Here is a 25,136-nt window from a genome sequence, read left to right as displayed (position 1 = left end):
AACTCGTACTAGAACATTTTCAACATATTTTAGTATTTTTTTTTCTTTATTTCTAGATTAATCGATCATAAATACAAAAAAAGTGAAATTTGTACATTTAATGATCATTCTAAGATTCATTGTCATTTCAAGAAAACTTTTTTCCCACTCGAATGCACTTAGTCGAATTTTATATGTAAAAGTTACTAGCAGAAATCTGAAATGTCATAGTGATAAATGTGTTTTAAGGTCACTGAGTTTTATATAGCTTTTAAAGATTCAATTTGACATTGATTTTAATTTTTCAAAATGATGGAAGACAAGTCCCGGCGGTATGAAAAAATAGAATTTTTAGGCGAAGGACAGGTTCGTTACTAATTAAATTAATTGTGCGGGGTAGTGTCATTGTTCAATTTAAAGAATTATTTGTTTTGAATTAAAATCTCATTCTAGGAGCTAACTAAACAGCTGCTAAAAGCAACACAATAGATACATCACAATTGTAATTTATCTTCTTTTAATAAAGTTTAATACTTAAAAATACACAAGGGAGGAATCTAAAAAAAAACATCACAAATTTTGACCGGACTTTCATAACCTATTGCAGTTCAGGTTGTTCAAGGAGTGAGTGGAGTATAGAAATTTTAATATTCTTCAGTAAAATTCTACACCTTACCGTTAGTCATATAACTAACCTTTTTTCTCGAAATTTGGAAAATTTACACTTTAATATGCGTCAATTGAAAGCAGCGCTCTGATTGGTTGCTTTCTGTAAAATTCGTACACAAAATATAAAATGTAAGGATTGACATGCTTAGTGAAGGATATTTAACATGTTTATTAATTTTATATAAATAAATATAACCAAATATAGTAAAATACGTACAATGAAACCACAGCTATATTGTTCAATGCCATCACGACAGTTTGATTTTCCCTCCGTTTTGGTGCACTAAATTAAAGAGCTTACACAAAGGTGTACGAGTTATTTACAGAAAGCAACCAATCAGAGCCCTGCATTATATATTTATGCCGCAAATTCATATTTTTTCGAACTTTTTCTTCATCCAAATATGCAGTAAAGAGGTAGTTGTTGTATGACTACGGTTTTGTCAGTATTTGACTGAAGAATATTAAAATTGAATCTATACTCAAAATTTCCTCTTTTGTAAGTTCAACATGACATGACAAGATAGTTTGGTGAAAATTTGTGGTAGTGAATTTTCTATTTTTACATTGCAAAACTTGTGTATTTTTATAGTAGGGGTAACTTTATTAAATGAAGATAAATATTTCGTGACAAGCCCCTGTGGATACATTTGTAATTAAAAAACTTGTTAAAGTAGTTGTCACTCTTGTTGTCTTTTAGTTTGCAACAGTCTACAAAGCAAAGGATTTGAAAACTGGGAACATTGTAGCAGTCAAAAAGGTAATTACAAGTTTCATATTTTGGTTATAATTATTTGGTTTCTAAAGCTATATATGGCACGCCAAATTCACAAAAATGAGCTAAACATAGTTTCACAGTCGATAAACTAGGTTTATCGGTTGTAACATCATTAATCTATATTTTACATCCGTAAACCATAGTTAAAGCGATAATCTATGTTTCACAACCGTAAACTATACTTAACACTGAAAACAATCATTTGCGATTGCAAAACATAGATTTATATAGATAAATATAATTTCACGATTTGTAAACTTTTTACAAAATGTTAACAGTAGTTAACGATCTGATAAATATAGTTTCACGATTTGTGAAACTATGTTAACAACTCTTAACTAATTTTACGAGTGTAAACTATACTTTACAAACGTTCAATTTAAAGAAATCTATTGTTAACGTTTTGAATTAAAATCTCATTCTAGGAAACTATAGTTAACAACCGTTAAATATATTTTACACATGAAAATAATTAAAAATTGTTTGTCTATACTTAAGTCGTTAACTATACTTACGAATTGTTAACTATAGTTTATGGTTTGTAAACTATAGTTTACAGTCGATAAACCTAGTTTATCAAATGTGAAACTAGGTTTATCTCATTTTTGTGAATTTGGCGTGCCATAGCTATACCTTATTTTGTTGTCTACATGCAGAGTGAAAAACTTTTCAACATTCAAATGCAACATGCATGTGCATTTTTATTTTTTTTTTCCAGATTAAAGTTGGCACAAGAGCTGAAGCTGCTGATGGAATTAACAGAACTGCCTTAAGAGAAATAAAATTATTACAGGATCTTCATCACAAACATATTATAGGGGTAAATAGGTCTAACGAGAAATTGGAAATAAATACCAATCAGAAATAGCTTACAAGAAATGTAAAGTTATTAGAATACAATAATGACTTATCAATTTGCTAAATATTCTTAACAAAACATGCATGAAAGTGTTTCTATGTGTAGTTTTAATGTATAGCACACTATTCTAAGTAATTTTTCTTATATTTACTTTCTCAGCTGCAAGATGTATTTGGATTGGGACATCGGTCCAATGTCAACTTGGTGTTTGACTTTATGGAAACAGATCTGGAGGTAAAATTTGTGTTTGGTTCAATTTGAATGTGCATTGTTAAGTTCACCTCAAGGAAGTCAAGATTATGCTATACTCGTGGCTTTGGTTTCAGTATTTGTTTCAGCTTTCCACTTAAAATTTAAAGGAGCAAGCCCATTGGTTAATTTTATAGGAGCTCATTAAATTAAAAATACATGTATTAGCTCTATGGAGACTAAACCAAATAGATGTTGCATCCTAACTGTAAGTTTAAGTAATTTTAAACCCTTTGGTGACCAACTTTGCTTGGATGATGCATCTAGGAATTGACAATACAGAACATGTTTCAGATGCTTGATCTAATTATACTTCAGAATAAATATCCATGTCAATGTGATTGAACAGGTTAAAATTTTTGGAGCATGTCTACTCCAAAATACTGTACATCCTCAAATTTTTGCAAGATAAGTACATGAATTAAGATTTCTAAGCAAGACAGAATAAAATTTTTGCCAGCAGACTCACGTGATTATGAAAAAATGAAGATATTGCCCCCAAAAAAGTGCTTTATAGTAAATATAGTGAAAAAATAAAATTTGTATCCCTTGTGCATTTATAATTACATGCTACATGACACTAGAATTGCTTTGGATGCTAGACCTGAATTTGTTTTCTGGAAGACATATAACCAGATTAAATTTTTTGGAGTTGTTCTTTCCCAAGTTACCATATAACGTTCAGTGAGTATACTGGCAAGGGTGATATTTGAGGAATGCACTCTACAAAACTTGCTTCAGATACATTTTCTGTGAATGCCCAGGTTCATTGACAAGTAACTGTAAACCTAATGGTTACCAAAATAGCAAGGATGATGCATCCAGGGTTGCACACTATGAGGAAATTTTATTTCTTCAAGATTTTGAGTTCATTGGTAGATGACATACTTTGAGATGAACTTTGTAAATTTTGCATTCTTTGTCTTTACTCCTGTATCGAGTCAGATGATAAATAGTCACCTGGTATGACTAACACTTTTTCCCCCTCTCTCTCAGATTATCATTAAGGACCAGAACATTGTAATGACTCCAGGCCATGTCAAGTCGTACGTACTGCAGACTCTCCTGGGACTGGAATATCTTCACGTACAGTTTATCCTGCACAGGGTAGAACTATGTTTTATATAGCTTACATTAATTTTGATAACAAAAATGGATGAACTCTTATATATGTTATATGCCTTCATGATATTTATGATTTTTGAAAAGTGTAATTGCAAATAATTTCAGGACAGATTTGCAGTATTTTATGTCACTGCATGTACATACAGTGTATATAATTTATGCATTATAGTTTTTTGTCATAATCCAAAATGAATAGTAATCCATACTTGAAACACTATAACAATATACTTGTATGGTCATTAAAATAATAGATCTTCTATAGGATTTGAAGCCAAACAATTTACTGATCAATGACCAGGGCATCCTAAAGATCGGAGATTTTGGATTGGCCAAATTTTTTGGATCACCAACAAGAGTGTACACACATCAAGTGGTTACTAGGTACAATATTCAGACAAATTTTATAGAAGAGAAGGAGATTTATATCTTAACTATTTTGAATACTTTAAAATTTCACACTTGTGCTTCTAATATTGAACTACATGCATGTATCTAAGTGAAGATTTTGATTCAATTTCAATATTTGATTTACATGTATTTTTAAACCAATTACGTGGATGTAATTACAAGTGCTTGTTACTATAGGTGGTACAGGTGTCCAGAGCTTTTATTTGGTGCGCGGCAGTATGGGACGGGAGTAGATATATGGGCCGTTGGATGCATTCTGGCAGAATTACTTCTGAGAGTAGGTCTTTACTAGTTGTAGGTTCTGTGTATTTACAAGGTATAAATGATTATAAATATATTAGGTTGTGATAGACAGAATGGAAATTCATCTTATATTTACATATTTGATTGCATAGATTATTTTATATATGTGCTGCTTAATGTCTGCCTAGTTGATAAAAAATATAAAACATATAAAAACATTCTTAAGGGTAATTATTTTATGCTCTTGACCATTTTATTTTTGTTTTATAAAAGAACACTGGTTGTTCCTATGTACGTTATATTTAATCATGGCCACTTTGACAGAAAGTGTAATTTCTGTGTCATAAATTCTAGGTGCCATTTTTACCCGGAGAGTCGGACTTGGATCAGCTCAGTAAAATATTCAAAGCACTGGGTACACCCACAGAGAAAGACTGGCCGGTAAGTCGTATATATAAACATATTCCGTAGAGTAGATGTTAGGTCCCTTAGTGTATGTAACTATTGGTACACCTACCAAGAAAGGCTGGCTGGTAATGTACTTAAATATTCTGTAGGTCTCTTAGTGTATGTAACTTCTTATCATATGTAGATCCCCATCTCTTGGTATTCTGTGTGTCATTTTTAATGACAGTAAAACAACTAATACACAAATAATGAATTCATGCTATTCATTCCATGTAGTTTTGAAACATTTTACATGTTTTATTCATTTGAAAATTACAATGAACTCTATTTATTAAAATCAAAATTGTTCATCCATGTATGATGTAACTTTGCCATAGGATGTGTTCATTAAATCCTTACATATGTTTGGTAGATCCCTTTACTAATTCATTTATTAGTATACCCAATGATGGTCTGTAGAGCAATATTTTCTGTTGTGTGAATAGTTGTAAGATAGGACCTGTGTGCAAAACCTCAATTGACATTCCTCTACTGTACAAACATAGATCCCTTTATATAACAGCAGCCATGAAATCTAATATTGATTTGTTTATTTTCCACAGAAAATCAAATCATTGCCCGACTTTCTCCAGTTTAAATCCTTCCCTGCCATTCCACTGAAGGAGATATTTATAGCTGCCTCAGATGATCTCCTGGAAGTATTGTCCGCGATGCTGAAAATGGACCCCTTACAGCGCTGCACGTCAACTCAGGTCTGACTAAGTGTCTGACCTTCGAGTCTTTTCTTAATTACCTGTATTAACATTTTCTGACTACCTTTCATTGACAGCCATTCATTTTCTATGAAATTAAACAGCAGCGAACCTGAAGGATTTTTGTAATAATTGCAAATAATTTTTAGCTCAAGTGATCTTTTCTGATCAAAATTTGTCCATTGTCTGTCGTCGTCATTGTCATTGTAAACTTTTCACATTTTCTTCTTCTCAAGAACCACTGGGCCAATTTTAACAAAGTATCCTTGGGTTAAGGGGATTCAAGTTTGTTCTAATGAAGGGCCACACCCTCTTCCAAGGAGAGATAATTATGAATTAGTGAAAAATTAATGGTATTCTTAAAAAATCTTCTTCTCCAGAACCATTCGGCCAGGAAAGATGAAACTCATATGGAAGCATCCTCAGGTAGTGTAGATTTTAAGTTTGTTCAAATCATGACCCTCGGGGGTAGGGTGGGGCCACAATGGCTGATCAAAGTTTTAAATAGGAATACATATGTATATAGGAAAAATCTATAAAAATCTTCTTCTCAAGAACCACTGGGCCAGGAAAGATGAAACTTATATAGAATCATCCTCATGTAGTGTAGATTGAAGTTTGTTCAAATCATGATCCCCGGGGAAAGGGTGGGGCCACAATGGCCAATCAAAGTTTTACATAGGAATATATAGGAAAAATCTTCTTTTCAAGAACCATTGAGACAGGAAAGATGAAACTCATGTAGAATCATTTTCTGACAGTGTAGATTCAAGTTCGTCCAAATCATAACCCTCAGGGGTAGGGTGGGGCCACAATGGGTAAGTTTTACATTGGAATATATCAGAAAAATCTTCTTCTCAAGAACCAAAAGGACAGAAAAGATGAAACTTATGTTGAATCATCCTCAGGTATTGTAATTTCAAGTTTGTTCAAATTATGATCACTGGAGGTAGGGTGGGGCCAAAATGGCCGATCAAAGTTTTACATAGGAATATATAGGGAAATCTTTTAAAATCTTCTCAAGTACTGCAAAGCCATGGTTAGTGATGTTTATATGGAATCATCTTCAGGAAGTGTAGATCCTAGTTTGTTCAAATCATAATCCCCAAGAGTACTGTAGGGTGGGGCCACAATGGCCGATCAAAGTTTTACACAGGAAAATAAAGGGAAAAATCCCATGAACAGAAAAGCTATGTTTAGTCATATTGACATGTAAGCATCATCATGTATAGAAGATTTAAATTTGTTCAAATCAAGACCCTTTGGGGTAGGGAGGAAAACAATGGGGAATCAAATTCAAATTATTATGAAGTAATATATAGGAACAAAATGTTTTAAAAAATCCTTTAAAATCTTTTTATCAAGAACAGAAAGGTCATATGCCATATTGATATGAAGGCATTCTTAAGTAGTATTATAATTCAACCCCCCCCCCCCCCCCCCCCCCCCGTAGACTTTTCACAGTTCTCATCTGATTTGTGCTTTTTCCTAGCCGATGTGCTCAGGTGAGCAATATGGCCCATGGGCCTCTTGTTTACTATGATTTGAAAAACTAATCATTAACTAGAAAACAACACACATTTCATTTTATTAAAAAATGAAAGTGGCAAAGCTAGAAATACAAAATTAACAAATCTAGAATTGTTATGCAGGCTCTACAGATGGTGTACTTCAGTAACAAGCCGGGCCCTACCCCTGGTCCCCAGCTACCCCGCCCTGGCAGTAACAAAATAGTCCCCCAGAAAGAGGAAAGCATGTCACTGAAAAGGAAAATACAAGAACAGGGAGGTAGGCAGTTTATCACAGTCACATGATCAATGTGATCTCATAAAGGGGAACTGAAATATCAAACATTGTACAGTGTATGTTTACCGTGTTTATTGCCTACACAGTGCATTTAAAATTTCTCTTTATCACTTTATGTTTTACCTTTTACAGGTGGACTTATAAAAAAGCTGCAGTTTTAACAGGATCTCTTGAAGAATTGAATGGAATAAAGAACTTGTATCTACAACTGAGAGAGACATCTATTTACAGACAGATGAAAAACCAACCCAGTGTTTATCAAAAGAGTTACATGTGTACTTGTGAGCAGCATTCAATGGAAACAATCTAGTCGCCCAACTGACCATTTGCAGTCTTTCATATACACATCTGAACTCATGCATCTTGTTCCAACTCAGGATCTTGGAGAAACTGCCAATATTTGTAAAAGGCTCTAAGAAAAAGAAATGTTACATAACACGATGCTGACAAAATGATCAAGGGGTGCTATGAAACTGAGGAACACACGATGTTTGAGTGCTTGCTGAACTGTAGTGGACAAAGTAATGAAGTGTTTCTGAAGTAATAAAGTGTTTGATGAATTGTAGTGGATAAAGTGATGAAGTTGACAGTGCTTGTTTGAATGCTGAACTGTATTGATGTGATGAAGTTGCAAGGTGTTTGTTTGTTTGTGTGTTTGCTGAACTGTATTGGATGATGCAAGAAAGTTGACAGGTACTTGTCAGAATGTTTGCAGAACCACAGTGGGATGATGTGATGAACTTAACAGGTGCTTGTTTGAGCATAGTGAAAAATGTGATGAATTTCAAATGTGTTTATTTGCCAACTGTAGTGGAGGAAGATAATAGGTGCTTGTTATGTTCCCCAAACGAAGTTTGGGAACATATTGTTTTTACTCTGTTTCTTATTATTATTTTTCTTCTTCCTGGGTACTTATTTGTCCGCGAATGATCTTGTAAACTGTTCATCTGATGTAAGTAAAATCTTTTTAGGGTAAGTAGACATGTTATGTAGATTTGCGAAATCAAGGTCATTTTGCGCGCACGTGCTTGCAAGAGCGTGCACGTGCAACATGTAAAATGCCCAATACAATTGATAAAGCCGTAATTTTTCTATTTCCGGATGAAATGTGTTAAAACTCAGAAAATAAGAATGTATTAGTATTATAGACAAGAGGACATTGTCAAATTATCATGAACTCACGCGCATGCACGTGCGCTTCGCTCTGATTGGCTGAAACAAAAATCTCAATATCTTATTCATTTTTTGACGAAATACTTTGAAATTTAAAACATAGTCATGCATTAAAATATCCTACGATATGATTTAAAATAATTATCATGAAATCACGCACATGCACGTGCACTGCAATCTGATTGCCTAAAACTTTAAATGCCTATAACTCCCTTTGTTTTCAGTCAAACAGGATGGGATTTAGAACATAGATAATCTTAATGGACCCCTACAAGAGGGTATGGTCATCATGCACATGCATGCACATGCATGCACGTGCGTGCACGTGCAATACGTATAATTACAAACGCACTTGATTGAGCGTATTTTCGAATACTTTTTGATTAAATGCCGAGATATTAAGTACATTATAATAAATTAATAGTGTAGATACAATGATATGGTCATTCCGCATATGCATGCAAGTGTGCACACGTGCAATGTAAAAATTTTGTTTATACTTGGTATACTTTAGGAAAAACGTTGTTTAAGTTTCAGATGCATAGAGTTTAGTTTTTTTTTTGATGAAGCTTAGAGGGAATGAGCCACCAAAATGAAGTTGGGAGCATTTGGGGAACATATGTAACGGTTCCCGTTACAATTAGCACTAGTCTTATTATTGAGTTTAGTGATGTGTTAGGACTACCAGTCTAAGATGATGTGATAGGACAATGATGATGCTACGAATAGCAGCGTGATTTGTCTACCAACATATTGTTGTTATGTTTATTTTTATGTACTAATAAAGTATAGATTACAATAGCATTGATTCCTTGTAATTTAAAAATTTTAAACACAAATTAAGAATAACCATAATATTTAATATTTGGCAGAAGACCTTTCTTGAATTTATACTTAACAGTTAACAACTATTGACAACCTAACATAATTTTTCCATGAACCCTGAGAGGAGGAGCATTTTTTAAAAACCTGCAGAATTATATACACCTTTTTAAAGTATTCAATATATCCTGAAATCCTCAGTAACAACATGAATAACAATTAGATGGGAGAGGAAAACAACAGAGTTGTACACTGGCATATGTAATATTTTAATTTTAAATTTTTATACATGTTCATTACAACAGATATAAGTGTGTATTTTTTACTGTATATTCCCTCAAACATACATCTCTAGTGACTCTACATATGGAAAACAATGTACATCATGTTAATCACGGGTACATTGATGCTGCTAAAATTCTTCTGTTCCCAGGAGCATGCGATCATTTGAAGGAAAGAATTCTTGATTGACATTGGAAAATCTTCCTACACAGGACTTGAGTGAATCACTATAAATATCCCATTTCTCCTGAACTAAATTTCTAAAGTTTGATTGCACTTGTTCTAGTCTTCTTGGTTCAATATCTATCCCTGAACAAAATAGTCTGTAATGCAGTACCATCCAAATGATGATAACAGATGTTATGTGAAGTGATTTCTCCTGAAAAAGTGGTAGCAGCACACTACACAGAAACACATCATTAACTGCATCATACATTAGAATTCTGAAGTCACTAGGACTTATAACAATATGAGGAATCAAATGATTTCTAAGGGTTGGACGGCGGTTCTTTTGAATCAATGAAAACACAATTGTCTCTGCCACACTCTGATCCACGACTGAATCGGTATCTGCTGTTTCACGAGAATCCTGCTCTTCACCATTTACTGTAAATAAGGACAAAATGAATATTTTAAGTCTTCATTGAGTAAATGTTTAATGCATAATGTATTCATGTGTATTTTGTTCAATTGCTTCTCTTCCTCGGTTCATATCATTACCTCTGGTTTCCTTCATGGTATGCCTAGATTCTGCTGCTACTGGATAAACGGTGGTAGCAATACAGTCTGGTTCAACACAATCGAAAGATGGAAACATAATATCAACAAATCCATGCCACACTGCCTCATGACCTAAAATTAAAAATTCTATATAATGTGTGACTGGTACATGTAGGTATTCATTGATTTCATAGACAACTAACTACAGTCAAACGTAAGTTGTTACAAAATTTCGCCGCTCAGATCATTTGATCAGTGTTCAGAATACAAACCTATCCCTGTATTCCCCCACTTTGCTGTTTTCATACAATGGTCCAGTTGACAACTACATTGTTGTTTCCCATTAATCTTGGAATTGATGACACAGGACTGTCCAGGAGCAAGTCTGCCCAGCAGATGATCCGCAAGCGCAACTGTCAAATCTACATCAGAACCCTCACCATTCTGAAGCTGATCCAGAATGACATTTATACTCCTTTCATGCAGCTCTAAAAATTTAAAAAGTAGAGTTGTTTTAATTAATTTCAGAAGGAAAAAACAAGCAAAACAATCACCTTCCTCTAGTCTGTTATGTTAACTTGGGTGTCACAGTGATTATAATTACCTTTCTCGTTTAAAAATGAAGTTAACACTGTAATTGCTGCCTTGTGTTGTATGTCAAGGTTTTCAAAATATGACTGGTTTCCATCCTTTAATTCATTTACAAACTCTATTCCACGGCTAAATATGTTATTAAAATTTTTTACCAGCATAACTCTCCTCTCATCTGTTATGCTGCTTATGTCGCATCTAGCATCAGAAAAGATGTTACTGCCTTTACAATTAGAATTACTTCCGAGTCTGAGAATTGCAAACCTCACTGTTTCTGGCATATACTTAATTATACTTGGATCCATCATTATCAGAGTTTTTAAATCACATCACTGTCATCACTCTCAAATTTTTTTTCCTTCAAATTTTGTTTCTGATTTTAGCGTTGTTTTTTCAGAACACCGAACCCGATCCATATAAAATGAGACGTCCACGAACCACATTGCTCACCTGCTGGAAAATGGATTTAAAAAAAAAAATGATTACTTTTCATTATCCTCATGTTTCATTTACCTTTAGCACGTAATTTTAAAAGATTTTTCCTATACATTACAAGAGTTCAATCATTTTAACCAACTGCAGGCTATTTCCAAATAAGTTGATGTTCTAGGGATTTCTTCTACCTCATTCAGACTCAGCATTCTAAAATTCTTTATTATGACCTTGTTAGAAAAAACAATTACATTGTGATGTTATTTGACTGACCAATTTCATACTAAATGATAGGTCTTAATTTTTTTTTACATTTAATTTGATTAATTAGATTTATTCTGTCTGCCTATAGGGCTTACACAGGTGAAACCAACAACAGTGAATATTTATGTAGGCAATTGTTTGTAGATATTTAGCTCAAATGAGTTGATTGTTTGGCTCTGTTGAATAATGTATGTCTAATCAACCATATTAAGGTCTTTCCTCCCTCATGATATCATAGGTTTTTGCAAAATCTGTTGTTAATTTAGATTCGTAGCAAATAAAACAACATTTTTTGAAAGAATGCTTTTCAATTGGTGTTATGATAAATATTGTTAAATAAAGAATTTAAAAAATGTATATTTTCTTTATTTAGTCAATTAATAAATCTTTTTAAAAATGCTGACAAGGGAAATAACTCCTTCCTGAGTATCTTCATTCAGACATTTTCTCTATTGCACTAAATGTTAAATAGTTTCCCTGATATACACAATTCAAAAGTATATTATAAGTAGCAAGTATTTTGGAACTTTCAGCCTCAGAATTATGCATCTGAACCAGTTTTTACATAATTATTATAGCACTGTTTACAAAAATTTAAGATTTTTTTAATGTTGACATATACTTCTGTTTATTTATGTCCCCCATCTTTAATAACATGGTGATCTATAAAATTTTGGCAATGTTTGGTAAATTTAAAATATAAAAATAAAAATAAATGCAGTTTATGTACTTTCAACCATTTAAACTGTGACTGTGAGGGTGGAAAAACCTTAACACACTTTGAAAAAAAAAATGGACATGGACAATGAAAAAAATGATTATAGAACAAAATTCATGAACTTAGATTTTAGTAATAGACAGTATTATTAGCTTACATTTCCTTTAAAAAAACTGATGAATTGATCTACCCTAAAATCGAGAAAGAGGAGAAGACAAAAAGAAAGACCCCCAGCCCATTTCTTTCACTATATTCCTTTTTCAAACTGATCCCTTCATGTATGAAAAATTATATACTGTATGTATACTTAGAAAAAAAAGGGAATAATATTTTAGTGGCTTTGACAAGGACATTCATGAATTCTGATTCATGAATAACATTAAAAAATTTAAAAATACAATTTGATACAATGCATGGTATGGACGTGTGTAGAACTATTAGCGATTCATATCATGATTACTTTAATCACTCATTCACGGTGGTTGGGCTATATTTTGAATACAACACTTACAGTGGTCCCTCATATGATTTGCATTTTGAATCAGTTCATTTATTTTACATCTAGTAACATTAGAAAGAATCCAGGATTTATTTCTGAGTTAAAATTATTCTGTAACACATACACACGAAACCAAACAAAATTAGAGGTTCTTTTAATGAACTTTAGATGTACATTGTACGTTTTATAACAGGGTTTTATACAAGAACATGTTCATCACAGTATATTAAAGAGACAAAAGAGAAATGTTATATACTCAGTGAACTTTGTGTAAAAGATTACACATACATGTATAAAGATATATGTATAAGGAAAAGGACAATGAAATGTTTTACTTCCACTCGACTTTCCCACACAGTGTTATTTCATCATTGACCTTTATAACATAAGAGATCAGTTCAGATATTAGAGTGTGTTTTGATTTGCTGACATGACTTCAGAGATCATTTCAGATATTGGACTGCGTTTTGAGTTGTGAGGCAGCAGCTTTGTCTAACAGCCAGATCAGTTCCCCGTTGGTCGGACGAACTCTGGCTGCAGGGAGGGGATCACCACTGTCACTCTCTAACACTTTCTGAAACAAAGAAAACTGAGGTCAAAATAACATAAAAAATGTGATTCCTATAAAAATTAATTTAAAAAAAGAACTGGAAAAGCTGACAAACCTTTACGATGTCTGCCTTTCCTGCTCCACAGGAAGCAAATATAGCACATTCACAATTATTGATCAAAGGAAAAGTCATGGTAACTCTACTGGGAGGAGGTTTTGGTGAGTCACTGATGGAGGCAATTATCTCATCTGTTACCTGTAAATGTAAGCAAATAAAATCAATTCAAACTTTCACATGGAAAGGAGAAATTGTGTTTGCAACATTAAAGGTATGAGAAGTGTTTCAACAACCAAGATGTCATTCTTTTCATTGCTTTGAGTCTATGCTCCAAATGAAGCTGATGATAACTGGTGAAGGTGTCAATGTAAAAAGGCACAAGTTCTGGTACCCATTAGCTTCTCTAGATAGGCTGTAATTTATATACAGACTGGAAATAGCTCAAATACTGAGTAATTTTTTTGCACAGTTATACACACCTGTAGAAGAGGATGATTAGGAAAGAGTGAACATGTGTGCCCATCTGGCCCCATCCCAAGAAGTAGGAGGTGAAAACGAGGTGTGTCTCCTCCCCCAAACACCCCCAGGATCTTAGCTTTATATTCCTTAGCTGCGTCCTCCACTACAATTTAGATCCAACATTAAATCATCTCACTGTCCTAATTTATATCAAAACAGTTATTTTCAAACATACATTACATTAAAAATGGCGATTTGTACGATATGTTGTTACATGCAAATGTGCTGTCAATAAGCGGAGGCAAATACATAAGTCAAATTAAAGAATTGTATGGTGTGCTTATTAAATAATGAAAGTGTCTTAATTGATGCATTCAAGATACTCAAGATAATAAATACCATTTTTAGAATTTGAAATTTTTTCTTCATTAAAACTTGCCACAACTCATTGATAAAAGTATGCAACACATTAAAAAATCCTGAAATATTATTTAAGCAATAAGGGGAATATACATTTATTTCCTATCTAGCTTGTAACACGAGCTTTGATTGGTTACAAAGTCGGGTGTAAATATCCATGCACCCGACTTGAGCCGGGTGTAAATAAAACGTGACGTCACAATGCATACTTCACGCTGCATTGTAGTACGTAGATCTTTATCTAATCGATAGATTGAGACACACTCTGAATCTGATGTTTTCAAAGCATTTTTAAGGGTACAAAGAAAATAAAATATTATCTTAAATTAATTTAACTTAACACCCTGAGGCCGAAGGCCGAATGTATACAAAACCCGGGGTAATTAATACCGCATGAACTGATAATTCATTCTATACAAGCATGATTTACCTGAGATGTCGGGGTTGATAGGAAATATGTTTTCTCCCGGAAGCGGTCCTCCGTTGTCGACTAGTTTTGATTTGTAGATGGTGTAGGTACACTCAGGATCTGTGTACGGAACGTGCCTCTCATCACAGAAGAACACCTGCCACTTACTCCAGTCTGTCTGTCTACCAGGTAAACCATTACATAGAAACTTGGCCAGACTTCCTCCTGGAATTTACAAATTAAACATTGGCTGTTTTAAGTATATTCCTCCAAACTTTCAGTTATAATTTGAGAAAAATAAAATGAATGCCCTTTTTTTCAGTCAGTTTTGATTTGCATTTTCTAAAAAAAAATAATTCTTAACTTTTGAAATTTACTAAGCATATATACAAGGGTTTGTTGCTTTTCATGCATATCAGAACATAATTTGCACATCATTGAGACAGCACTGGTACATGCTTTCTATGAAGTTGTTCAGTATTGTACACAGTGGAACCTTACACTTTATACTTGCCCTAATGTACTGTGTAAGTCTATCAATCATTCTATGAGTGAGCAGATGAGTTTTGATTTGTCCGTAGAGTGGCAGACATATTCTCCTTCTTCACAGAAATTCGTCCGCAAAATTTTATGGGTTAAGGAATGCATGAAGCATGTTCCAAGGGAGTACATATATTGGGTTTTGTACAAAGGGCTCCAAATGTCACAGGTGGTGAAAAATCAAGTCTCAACCGGGACTCAAACCCTGGGCCTTTGGCGTACCATTGCTCTATATAGTATATCACACTGCTGTTTTGATCTCGGCCCTGGTATCAGCCCGAGCGGTTGGTCCCAAGCCCGGAGGGCGCGGGCCGAGACCACCCGAGGGCTGATAACAGGGACGAGATCAAAACAGTGGTGTGATGTTGTTTATATCATATATCTAAACCCAAAGGGAAGAACAAATTTTTAGATATTTTTTCAATCAAAAAGTTTGTCGTAACAAAATTAGAGTTATCTTTCTTTATTTCGTCAATTGTTCCTGGAGATATGATGCTTGTCGGCGAATAATCATGTAGAGAAAGATTTACTTGGTCTGGTCATAAAAAAGAATAGTCCTGGTGTTTTGAAACATTTCATTTCGAAGCACATTAGATAACAAAGAATTAAAAAGGTCAAAAACTTTTTTTAAAATTCTACTTTCACTTTGGATCGAATCAGGGTTAAAACTTCTTCAACGAATCGGTACAATTTGTAAATCTGAGATTTATAGTAACTGTTTGCTTTGTTTACGATATATATTAAATTAAAATGTATTGTCTTACTGTCGAAGCAAATAAATGTCCATTTTTTCAAAACATGATTTGTTGCTCTCCTAGAAGTAAACAAGAGTACCTCTCTTACGTCACAAGTGCTATTATTTGGCGCACTTTTAAAAACAATTTTCTCAAAATTCTAATGTAAATAAATATTTTTCAAAGATCTTGGTTAAATTTTTCGATATATCATGTTTCTCTTTAATACTTAAATATGAATTTTACTCTTAATTCGCACAAATTAAACAGTTGACGACGGGCCGAGACAGAGTTATCTCAGCCCTGAGGGCGAGACAGCCCTACTCCCGAGGCGCTGTCTCGCCTAGTCCAAAACACATGTATCAGGGCTGATACACTTCTAGGTATATGATATAATTATTGAGCTATTGAGACGCGATAAATTGACTGACTTTAACACACCTGAGAACCCAGTGACATAATTGAGTCTCACTGACAAACAAATAGTGAAATACTAATCAGGCTCATCTTGGGCACATTTGTACAAAAGAGTCAAGGGTACACTTCTTGTGAAATTAAATCATAAGTGTGTTCATTTATACGTTAATCTGTTTACAAAAGATCTCTAAATTAACATTTGACGCAAAACAACAAAATTGCCAAATTTGAATTAACATCGGGTTCGGAGTGATTTTCTTCCTTATTTTTTTTTCGAACGCCGTAGTTTTAACACAATGCAGATAAATAGATCGGTTTCAAGATACCTGAAAGCCCAACTGTAAATTTTCCATCTCTCTGAATTGCACTGTTAGCCTTGTCAATCACTAGGTCGCACAGCTTAATCGATACTTCAGTTTCCGATTCCAGGACACTCACCTTGGGCGCTGCCATCTTGAAACAAATCTCTTAACCAAAATCGAAAACTAAAGAACTAATAATCGGTGACAATGTGTGCTTCTTAATAATTTATTATGAATTCAATTGATATTTAATTATAATTATGAAGAAATGTTATGAATAAAACACGTAATTATCAAGCAAAATCTATATTGTATTGTTGTCAATTGGAGATTAATCATTCATTTCCGGTTAAAACATTAAACATGGCTGATGTCTTGAGCAATTTGAGACAGTACAACATCAACAAAAAAGAGATAAAAGAAGAAGATGATCACGTTGTATTTGGAGAACTTGCATGGCCCAAGACTGTCAAAACAAATTATGTTATCTATGGGTAAGGAAATTCAATTTTGAAATGAAGGCGAAGGGACTTCAAAACCAAAAGAAGCATATGCAGTACAAAGTTATATTTTATGTGCGTCATTTTAATGTACATTACTTTAACCTTTAAAAGTGGTTTGCTTTTTATTTTCAGTACTGGCAAAGATGGTATTCCCAAAGAATATTATACCCTAGATTGTATTCTTTTTCTGCTGAAAAATGTACAACTGCAGCACGCACTTTACGTCAGGGAGGCCGCAGTAAGTACTCTGTACCATTAGTAAAACATCAACAAGCGTGGAATTGTTTATTGTAACTTTTGTGTATAAATCTTTCTTTTTTGGATGACAAAAGCAAAAATATGCATTACTGTTCCACATAGCTGCAGATTTGTAGATCTCCGAAAAAAAAATATATTGATAGACCGGAGAGCTACAGTGCCACCCATTGAAAAAACTGTATATTTATTGTGCACAGAAAAGTGCGCTCGGTTCTTAATTAATTCTTCCAAATTCTTACCTCAATTGCAAATAAGGAAAGATTTCAAAAAATTCCTTTATCTTCTATCAAGTACTCTCGTAGTTGACATCCGAACGAAGCATATTGGACCGAATTATCTTTGAAACCAAAATGGCAGTATAAATAAGCGAAATGTTCGATGATTACAATAACAGGGTCAGGAGGACTACTAACAACAATTATGAGGAATTTTTGGTTGTGGAAAAAGCAAAAGAATATGTTAGGAACACACGGTTAGTAATATTTTGAGATTACAGTTTGAAAAACATGGAGAAATAAATCGAGAACCGAGCGCACTTTTTTTGTGCGCAATAAATATACAGTTTTTTCAATGGGTGGCACTGTAGCTCTCCGGTCTATCAATATATTTTTTTTCGGAGAGCTACAGATCTGCAGCTATGTTCCACAGTGACTTACTGACTAATAGGTTTTAAAATAATGAAAATCAGTTTGGAAATATTAAATCCTCAGTAGCTTATTTAAAAACTATAAAAATCTATGAACCATTTAATTATATAGTAATGTGCTTTTATAGGCTAAAGGTGTACCAGTGGTTCGTCGCCCAGACAGAAAAGACCTGCTCTCATATCTAAATGGAGAAACATCATCTTCAGCAAATATTGACAAAAGTGCTCCCTTGGAGATTCCCTTACAAAAGCCTCCTCAAGGTAGTTGTATGTAAATTAAAATGTTACACTTTTTCAGGACACCTCAGAATTATGGGCAACTGGTACTTACAGAAATGATAATTTTTCTAAAAGGTAATGTTACAGTTGTTAAAAATCCTCTTATTTACTTGATAGCTAAGAGAGGAGCTACAGACACACATGAAGGGGACAAAAAGAAACCAAGACTGGAGGTAAAATATGCATACAAAAATATAAAAAAAATATTCTGAAAAAAAAGAATTATTTTTATTTGATTGTCCTTTTCTTATTCACATTTGGGAGCAAATAAAAATAAACTGCAACTCATTCTAACAATATTCATTTGTAGGAAAAGCAAGTACAGGAAGCCAGATTGAACTGGATCAACAAAATTGACGCACCAAGGGAGCATTCTGTACTTCCAGCAGCATTAGCGTAGGTCCTTGTGTGCAAACTTAAGAGACATGAAAAATGTGCTCTTTATACCCATCTGTACATTAAAACTAGGTTAACTAAAAATGTCATCAGTGAATGTAGAATAGGCAAATAACAATTTAATATGCCTTATAAACAAAACTTTTCTGTTCAGTTGACATTTTTTTCCCTTAAAACCCAGTCTGTTCATTGTAGCTCTTCTTCCTTACCAGAGGCAATGCCTTTGGAAAAGATTGCAGCCATCAAGGCCAAAAGATTGGCAAAGAAGCGAACCATGATCAAAGTGGATGAGAATGACATTCAGTCGGGGGCGTTAGAACAGAGAAGTTTTGTGGACGCTGAGGTCGATGTTACGCGAGATATCGTCAGTAGAGAACGACTGTGGCGGACAAGAACAACCATCCTACAGAGTCAGGGAAAAGTAGGTGGCTTCTAGTTACTTGATTTGTACATAAGTGCTTAGAAATGGTGTTTATGACAGTTATTTTATGAATGTTTAATTGTGTTTATGACAGTTATTTTATGAATGTTTAGTTAAGTCCATGTATATCAATAATATTGTAAATACATTTTATCTTTCACTTGTTGTGATTTTTTTATATCTTTTAAAATAAACTATTTTTATACAAAAACTGGTTTCAATTTGAAAATCTGAAAACAGTACCACTAATAAATAGAAAGGTTGCTTTTAATAGAAGCAATCAAGACTTAAATATATATATAACAAAAGAAATGTGTCTTAATTTGTATTCTTACTATTTGATTTAGCAATTTGCAAAGAACATATTTGGAATTCTGCAGTCTATAAAGGCTAGAGAAGAAGGCACCCAGAAACATCACCCAGCCCCCCACACACCATCAGTGGTGAGTTCAGCTCAAGCTTATTTCATATCTTCTCTGTATTTAGTGAACACAAATATTATATTAATTTTTGCATTTGTATTTAAAGTTTATAGACAATTCTCTGTGAAAGTTTATAACAGAGCATAATGTAAATAAATTGATTTTCTGATGCTGAAGTAGCAGGTTATACTTGTAAAGCAATACCATCTGTCATAGATGATTCATCATAACAGTGTTTCATTGTCTTGTTTTTAAGGCCCCGGCCCGGCCCCCTCAGCCAGTTGTTGGATATAACAGATACAACCAGGAATCATTCAAAAGCAAAGAAGGTACGAATTAAATCTAAATGTATTGATGTTATTTTGAATCCTTTCATAAATCTTATAAAGAAAGTAATGTGCTTCTTACACTTGCATTCACAGAAGTTAACATGATCTTCATGTGCATTTTTAGTCTATAACATGCATTTTTATAAATTAAATAGTTTTAAAAAGATAAGACCTTGGTAATAAATTTAAATTCAACATATGTTTGGGGTTCTGTATAAAATCTGATCAATTTCATTGCCAGGATTTTGATATTGATCCAGATCATTGTATTTACAGACACGGGAGAATTTCAGATTGATACAAACAGATCTTACCACGGAATGACCCTCAAGTTTGTGACAGAGGGCGGACCTTCACAGAAGAAACGCCCAGAGCCACAAAGACAGCAACCACAACCATTACAGCCAATGTCAAGGCCAGTGTCACAGGCCAGGCCTCCACCCAATCAGAAAAAAGGTTAGTAAACACCAAAACACAGACAATGTCACAGGAAAGGCTAGGAAAGACTACAACACAGATATTGTCACAGCCAGCCTCACTGGCCAGGTCTCCAGCCAATCAGAAAAAAAGGTTTGTAAACACCACAACACAAACAGTATCATATCCATTCTCAAAGGCCAGGCCTCCACCCAGTCAGAAAAAAGGTTAGTAAACACCACAACACAAACAATGTTAGAACCAGTCGCTAAGGCCAGGCCTCAATCCAATTGAAAAAAACAAAGTGTAAAAGCCTTAAGTGTTTCACAAAACAAGCATGTCATGGTTCTATTATTTATCATGTCTCTCTCTCTGTACAAATTATATAAATCCATAAATGTATTTTTTATCAGTGAATAATTAATGCATACTTTATGTATGCAAATAAGATAAAAATTATTGAGATATAAAAGAAAGTTGTTATTTAACAGATGAGGTGTATGTATTGTTTTGAAAATATACAATAAAGATAAAACTAGATATTTTGCCATCACCATAAAAAAAAGCAAATGATATTCCTCCCTGTTTCTGTAATATATACTCTGTTTATTTACAGGGTCCAGAACCCCCATTATTATAATACCTGCAGCAACAACATCACTTATCACAATGTTCAACGCAAAAGACATATTACAGGATCTGAGGTGAGAATTATTTCTGAGGCTCAAGGAATAACGGAATATGAACAGAAGTACATACTGATCAAATATCAGGTTAACTTTGTAGGTTCATGTTTGTTCCTACTACTGGACATTTATACAATGTTCTAGAATTCCATTACTCCAGAAATTACAATTTGTTGTGTATTGCAGTATATTTTATTCTCTTTGGTACTTTGGATATTTAATGTATTGCATCTGAGAAACAACAACATTTTTATCCTGCAGATTTGTCAGCACAGATGAGAAGAAATCCCAGGGCACAAAGAGAGATAACGAGGTGTTGATACAGAGAAGGAAGACAGGGGGACTAACTGTGCCATACCGAGTCATCGACAACCCCCTAAAGCTTTCTCAGGATGACTGGTAATCTCCTCCTCTTATTTATCTGTTTATGATAGAATTGTGGATGTTACATGTTATTGCAAAGCCAGTCCACTAAATCTCAAACTTGTTAATTAATATTTTGTAATGAAAATTGTATTTCAGGTAGATTTCTTAGATGAAAATTGTATTTCAGGTAGATTTCTTATTTCAGAACTTTATTAACCGTCACTTTTTAGCTCACCTCAACGAAGTTGGGGGGAGCTTATGTGATACCCTCGGCGTCGGCGTCCCAGGTTAAGGTTAAGTTTTTTGGAGCAGTTTTCTTTTTAATTACTTCTGTGTCCTATACTGATTAGACATGCATGGAAGATGGTTTAAGTGTGTTTTATTGTACCAGACAAAGTTTCAGATGCTGCAATTTCAGCAAAGGAATTACCAGGTTAATGTTTTTGGAGCAGGTTAACATTTTTGGTGCAGTTTTTGGTGCAGGTATATTTCCAAGTAACTATAAGCTATGTTGACCAAACTTGCATGGATGATACATCTAAGGATGCATACTACCGGGCTTGCTTCGAAATCTGACCGACATTTTCCGGTATCCCACAGGTTAAAGTTTTTGGTGTAGGTTTCATTTCCAAGTAACTATAAGCCCTATGTTGACCAAAGAGAGATACATCTAAGGATGCATACTACAAGGCTTGCTTGGGATGCTGAATCTGACCTACATTTTCCGGTTGAGTGAACAGGTTAAAGTTTTTGGTGCATAATTCATTACCAAGGAACTATGAGCACAATAATGACCAAACTTGCATGGATGATACATCCACACTACCAGGCTTGCTTCGGATGCTGAATCTGACCTACATTTTCCGTTTAGTGAACAGGTTAAAGTTTTTGTGTAGGTTTCATAAGTAACTGTAAACCCTATGTTGACCAAACTTGCATGGATGATACTTCTAAGGATGCATACTACCGCTTTTCATTTGCTGATCTGACCTACATTTTCCGGTTGAGCTAAAGGTTAAAGGTTTTGGTGCAGGTTTCATTTCCAAGTAACTATAAGCCCTATGTTGACCAAACTTGCATGGATGATACATCTAAGGATGCATAAGTCTTTGCTGATATTTTTCCAGTTGAAAGAACAGGTTAAAGTTTTTGGTGCAGGTTTCATTTCCAAGTAACTATAAGCCCTATGTTGACCAAACTTGCATGGATGATACATCTGAGGATGCATACTACCGGGCTTGCTTCGGATGCAGAATCTGACCTACATTTTCCAGTTGAGCAAACAGGTTAATGTTTTTGGTGCAGTTTTAATTTGCAAGTAACTTTAAGCCCTATGTTGACCAAACTTGCATGGATGATACATGTAGGATGCAATTTGCTTCGAATGCTAATTACAACATTTTCCGGTTGAGTGAATAGTTAAAAGTTTTTGGTGCAGGTCTCTCCAACAACTATGATTCTTTAATGACCAATTTTGCATAGATGATAAAAACATACTTCCAGGCTTGTTCGGAACAATCTGACCTATTTTTGTGGATGAGTGAAAATGTTAGTTTTGATGCATGTTTCATTTCCAATAAACTATGATTAATGAGCAAACTTGCATGGATGATACATCTAAGGTGTGGACTTGCTTCGGATGCTGAATTGGACATACATTTTTCAGATAATAGACAAGGTAAAAGTTATGGTTGCAGGTCTATTACCAAAAACTATAAGGCTTATATAACATTGTATAAACTAAACTTGCACAAATGCTGCATTTCTCAAATTTGCTTCAGATGCTGGATTTTTATTACATTTTCATGAAGAAGAAGTAGTTTAAATTTTTTATGTAGGTCTATTTCAAAGTATCAGATCAAAATTGCTTTTAAAAATATATTCATTTTTGGAATGTATACTTTTTGTTGGTTAATTGTGTGACTTTGCCTTACTTAAAGACAACATTCAATGAGGTGAGCTCTGTAATCTCTGATTACCTATGTTTTTGTTTTTTTTTCATAGGGAGAGAGTGGTTGCCGTGTTTGTACAGGGTCCTGCCTGGCAGTTTAAAAACTGGCCCTGGAATGGAAATCCTGTGGAAATATTCTCCAAAGGTAAATTGTCACGTCTTCAAAAACTTTATAAGTATGATATTTAAGTAAAATATCTAGGGGTTTAATTCAGAGGTTTATTCTAATCAATGAACTCTTCACTGCCAGATTTGTTAAGTGATTTTGATTTGCAAAGAATCTTGCATTCATGTGCAATGTATATAGAGTCATTTTCAAAATACATGTTCTTCCATTATTGGAAATCTCCTGCAAGAAAAATGATGCCAACTTACTCATACACTTAACTGGAAAAATCTAAAGCACAGCGCACATATTAGTTTGAGCATATAAGAGCCATTAAACCAGAAACTGCATTGAATTTGTAAAAAAAAACTGTTTTGTGATTTTCAGTGAAAGCCTTCCATTTGAAATGGGGAGAACTTCCTTTGGAACCCAATGTACAGAAGTGGGCGGTGACAGTGTTAAGTCTGGATACATGTATGGGATAGACAGGTAAGTCCTATACTTTGTTAGACTGTAAGGTTACTGTCACACAAATAAAAGACTAGTGAGAGTCTTGCTTCTATAAATTGTCAGACAAATACTTTACGTGTTAGACAAATACATGTATGCTTTCTATAACAGAGTGATACACAAGGAAGTTTATTACCATTATGTAGAAAATTTAAAACCCACAAGAGTTAGATTTGAAGGTTTTAAACAAGTAATTGTAATTTCATTACCACAGAATGTGAGACAAGTTTATTGTGACAAAGTGATAGAGATATAAAAACATATGCTCAAGTGCATTTACAGAAAGTTTGAGAAAGATGTTCTATTTCAACATTTTGTTCATAAGAAAAACTTGTAAGAAGCATTAAAAGGTTTGGGGAAAAATCATGATATTGAAAAGGCCACACGAATGAGACAGCTCTTACTGTTCAGTGTGTACAATTGTGACGGTTTATACCTGTACTTTCAGACCTAGTTATCTCAAATTTAATAGAACCTAAAAAAAATCATAATGATAAAAGGAGATTTGAAATATTGACTATTATCGATGGTGAACTAATATACAGTGTACATTAACTAAAAGTGCTTCCAAATCACTTTGACGTATCCATGGTATTCAAGATATAAATGTTTATAGTAGTTCAACATTGTTTAGTAGAGATGAAAAGAAAATGCCATTTGTAAGACATGTGAATGAATGAATGATAGTAATATGGATAATCTTAAGAGCAACATAAATGTTTTGTCTTACTTTTTTCAGGTACATGGCAAAGGAAAAGCCTCACTTGCGATACTGAATGGAAAAATTTTCTCCACATTTCTTCATTTCCTACTGTAGTTTGTACTGGTAGGGAAAAAAGACAGTGCTGGTTTATTGCAATTTGTAACTGTAATGTCTGTATGTTTGTGTGTCTGTGTGTGTGTGAGAGAGAGAGAGAGAGAGACAGAGAGAGAGAGAGAGAGAGAGAGAGAGAGAGAGAGAGAGAGAGAGAGAGAGAGAGAGAGAGCAAAAAATAAGAGTTATCAAAGAAATAATGTTTATATAAAATGCCCTCAGATTTAAATGTATCAAGATGAAGTTTACAGTATATATTCATTTGAAAACAACCAATAAAAAATAAAAACCAAATGTGGATTCATCTTTTCAATTGAATAACATGCACATGCAGTTTGGAGGGCTTATACAGACAATGCTTGCTGC

At 33.9% G+C, this 25,136-nt stretch overlaps 4 protein-coding genes across 4 annotated transcripts; 2 read left to right on the top strand and 2 right to left on the bottom strand.

Annotated features, from left to right (window-relative positions):
• The first annotated feature begins 215 nt into the window (after window positions 1-215).
• Window positions 216-9,250, top strand: LOC134258907 (cyclin-dependent kinase 7-like). The gene is made up of 12 exons (XM_062741507.1): window positions 216-345; window positions 1,349-1,408; window positions 2,145-2,246; window positions 2,445-2,519; window positions 3,531-3,641; window positions 3,922-4,040; window positions 4,245-4,344; window positions 4,665-4,751; window positions 5,321-5,470; window positions 7,123-7,258; window positions 7,409-8,128; window positions 9,118-9,250. The coding sequence occupies exons 1-11, from the start codon at window positions 289-291 to the stop codon at window positions 7,435-7,437; spliced, it is 1,026 nt and encodes a 341-aa protein (XP_062597491.1). The 5' UTR covers window positions 216-288; the 3' UTR covers window positions 7,438-8,128; window positions 9,118-9,250.
• Window positions 9,251-9,375: 125 nt separating this feature from the next.
• On the bottom strand, window positions 9,376-11,605 carry LOC134258906 (uncharacterized). Its single transcript, XM_062741506.1, has 4 exons — window positions 10,878-11,605; window positions 10,546-10,761; window positions 10,274-10,405; window positions 9,376-10,159 (listed from the first exon to the last, which is right to left on the bottom strand). The coding sequence occupies exons 1-4, from the start codon at window positions 11,170-11,172 to the stop codon at window positions 9,684-9,686; spliced, it is 1,119 nt and encodes a 372-aa protein (XP_062597490.1). The 5' UTR covers window positions 11,173-11,605; the 3' UTR covers window positions 9,376-9,683.
• A 1,196-nt stretch (window positions 11,606-12,801) lies between these two features.
• On the bottom strand, window positions 12,802-16,848 carry LOC134258905 (6-phosphogluconolactonase-like). Its single transcript, XM_062741505.1, has 5 exons — window positions 16,691-16,848; window positions 14,695-14,898; window positions 13,865-14,007; window positions 13,443-13,583; window positions 12,802-13,351 (listed from the first exon to the last, which is right to left on the bottom strand). Exons 1-5 carry the CDS (start codon window positions 16,815-16,817, stop codon window positions 13,226-13,228), a joined length of 741 nt encoding a protein of 246 aa, XP_062597489.1. The 5' UTR covers window positions 16,818-16,848; the 3' UTR covers window positions 12,802-13,225.
• Window positions 16,849-16,998: 150 nt separating this feature from the next.
• Window positions 16,999-23,931, top strand: LOC134258900 (parafibromin-like). The gene is made up of 13 exons (XM_062741496.1): window positions 16,999-17,160; window positions 17,302-17,407; window positions 18,202-18,334; window positions 18,470-18,525; window positions 18,663-18,748; window positions 18,944-19,169; window positions 19,517-19,612; window positions 19,848-19,920; window positions 20,197-20,376; window positions 20,954-21,041; window positions 21,285-21,422; window positions 23,394-23,485; window positions 23,834-23,931. The coding sequence occupies exons 1-13, from the start codon at window positions 17,030-17,032 to the stop codon at window positions 23,929-23,931; spliced, it is 1,503 nt and encodes a 500-aa protein (XP_062597480.1). The 5' UTR covers window positions 16,999-17,029.
• The last annotated feature ends 1,205 nt before the right edge of the window (window positions 23,932-25,136 follow it).

This window comes from Saccostrea cucullata, unplaced genomic scaffold, assembly GCF_032062105.1.
Source record: "Saccostrea cucullata isolate Sc308-1 unplaced genomic scaffold, CSIRO_AGI_Scuc_v1 ctg2680, whole genome shotgun sequence".
NCBI lineage: Eukaryota > Metazoa > Mollusca > Bivalvia > Ostreida > Ostreidae > Saccostrea > Saccostrea cuccullata.
The sequence above is the reverse complement of the archived record's forward strand: the minus strand, read 5'-3'. Positions and strand labels throughout refer to the sequence as shown.

Bases quoted from the DNA above. Each gene is read 5' to 3' on its own strand.
- LOC134258905 (XM_062741505.1), bottom strand. From the start codon at position 16,817: ATGGCAGCGCCCAAGGTGAGTGTCCTGGAATCGGAAACTGAAGTATCG. The intron at 14,899-16,690 runs GTATCTTGAAAC...TGTAAATTCCAG, and splicing joins ATTTACAGTTGGGCTTTCAG to GAGGAAGTCTGGCCAAGTTT. The intron at 13,584-13,864 runs GTGTGTATAACT...TTACATTTACAG, and splicing joins CTAATCATCCTCTTCTACAG to GTAACAGATGAGATAATTGC.
- LOC134258907 (XM_062741507.1), top strand. From the start codon at position 289: ATGATGGAAGACAAGTCCCGGCGGTATGAAAAAATAGAATTTTTAGGC. The intron at 1,409-2,144 runs GTAATTACAAGT...TTTTTTTTCCAG, and splicing joins ACATTGTAGCAGTCAAAAAG to ATTAAAGTTGGCACAAGAGC. The intron at 7,259-7,408 runs GTAGGCAGTTTA...TACCTTTTACAG, and splicing joins GAAAATACAAGAACAGGGAG to GTGGACTTATAAAAAAGCTG.
- LOC134258906 (XM_062741506.1), bottom strand. From the start codon at position 11,172: ATGATGGATCCAAGTATAATTAAGTATATGCCAGAAACAGTGAGGTTT. The intron at 10,406-10,545 runs GTTTGTATTCTG...TTTTAATTTTAG, and splicing joins GTGGGGGAATACAGGGATAG to GTCATGAGGCAGTGTGGCAT. The intron at 10,160-10,273 runs GTAATGATATGA...CCTTATTTACAG, and splicing joins TACCATGAAGGAAACCAGAG to TAAATGGTGAAGAGCAGGAT.
- LOC134258900 (XM_062741496.1), top strand. From the start codon at position 17,030: ATGGCTGATGTCTTGAGCAATTTGAGACAGTACAACATCAACAAAAAA. The intron at 20,377-20,953 runs GTTAGTAAACAC...GTTTATTTACAG, and splicing joins TCCACCCAATCAGAAAAAAG to GGTCCAGAACCCCCATTATT. The intron at 23,486-23,833 runs GTAAATTGTCAC...TGTGATTTTCAG, and splicing joins TGTGGAAATATTCTCCAAAG to TGAAAGCCTTCCATTTGAAA.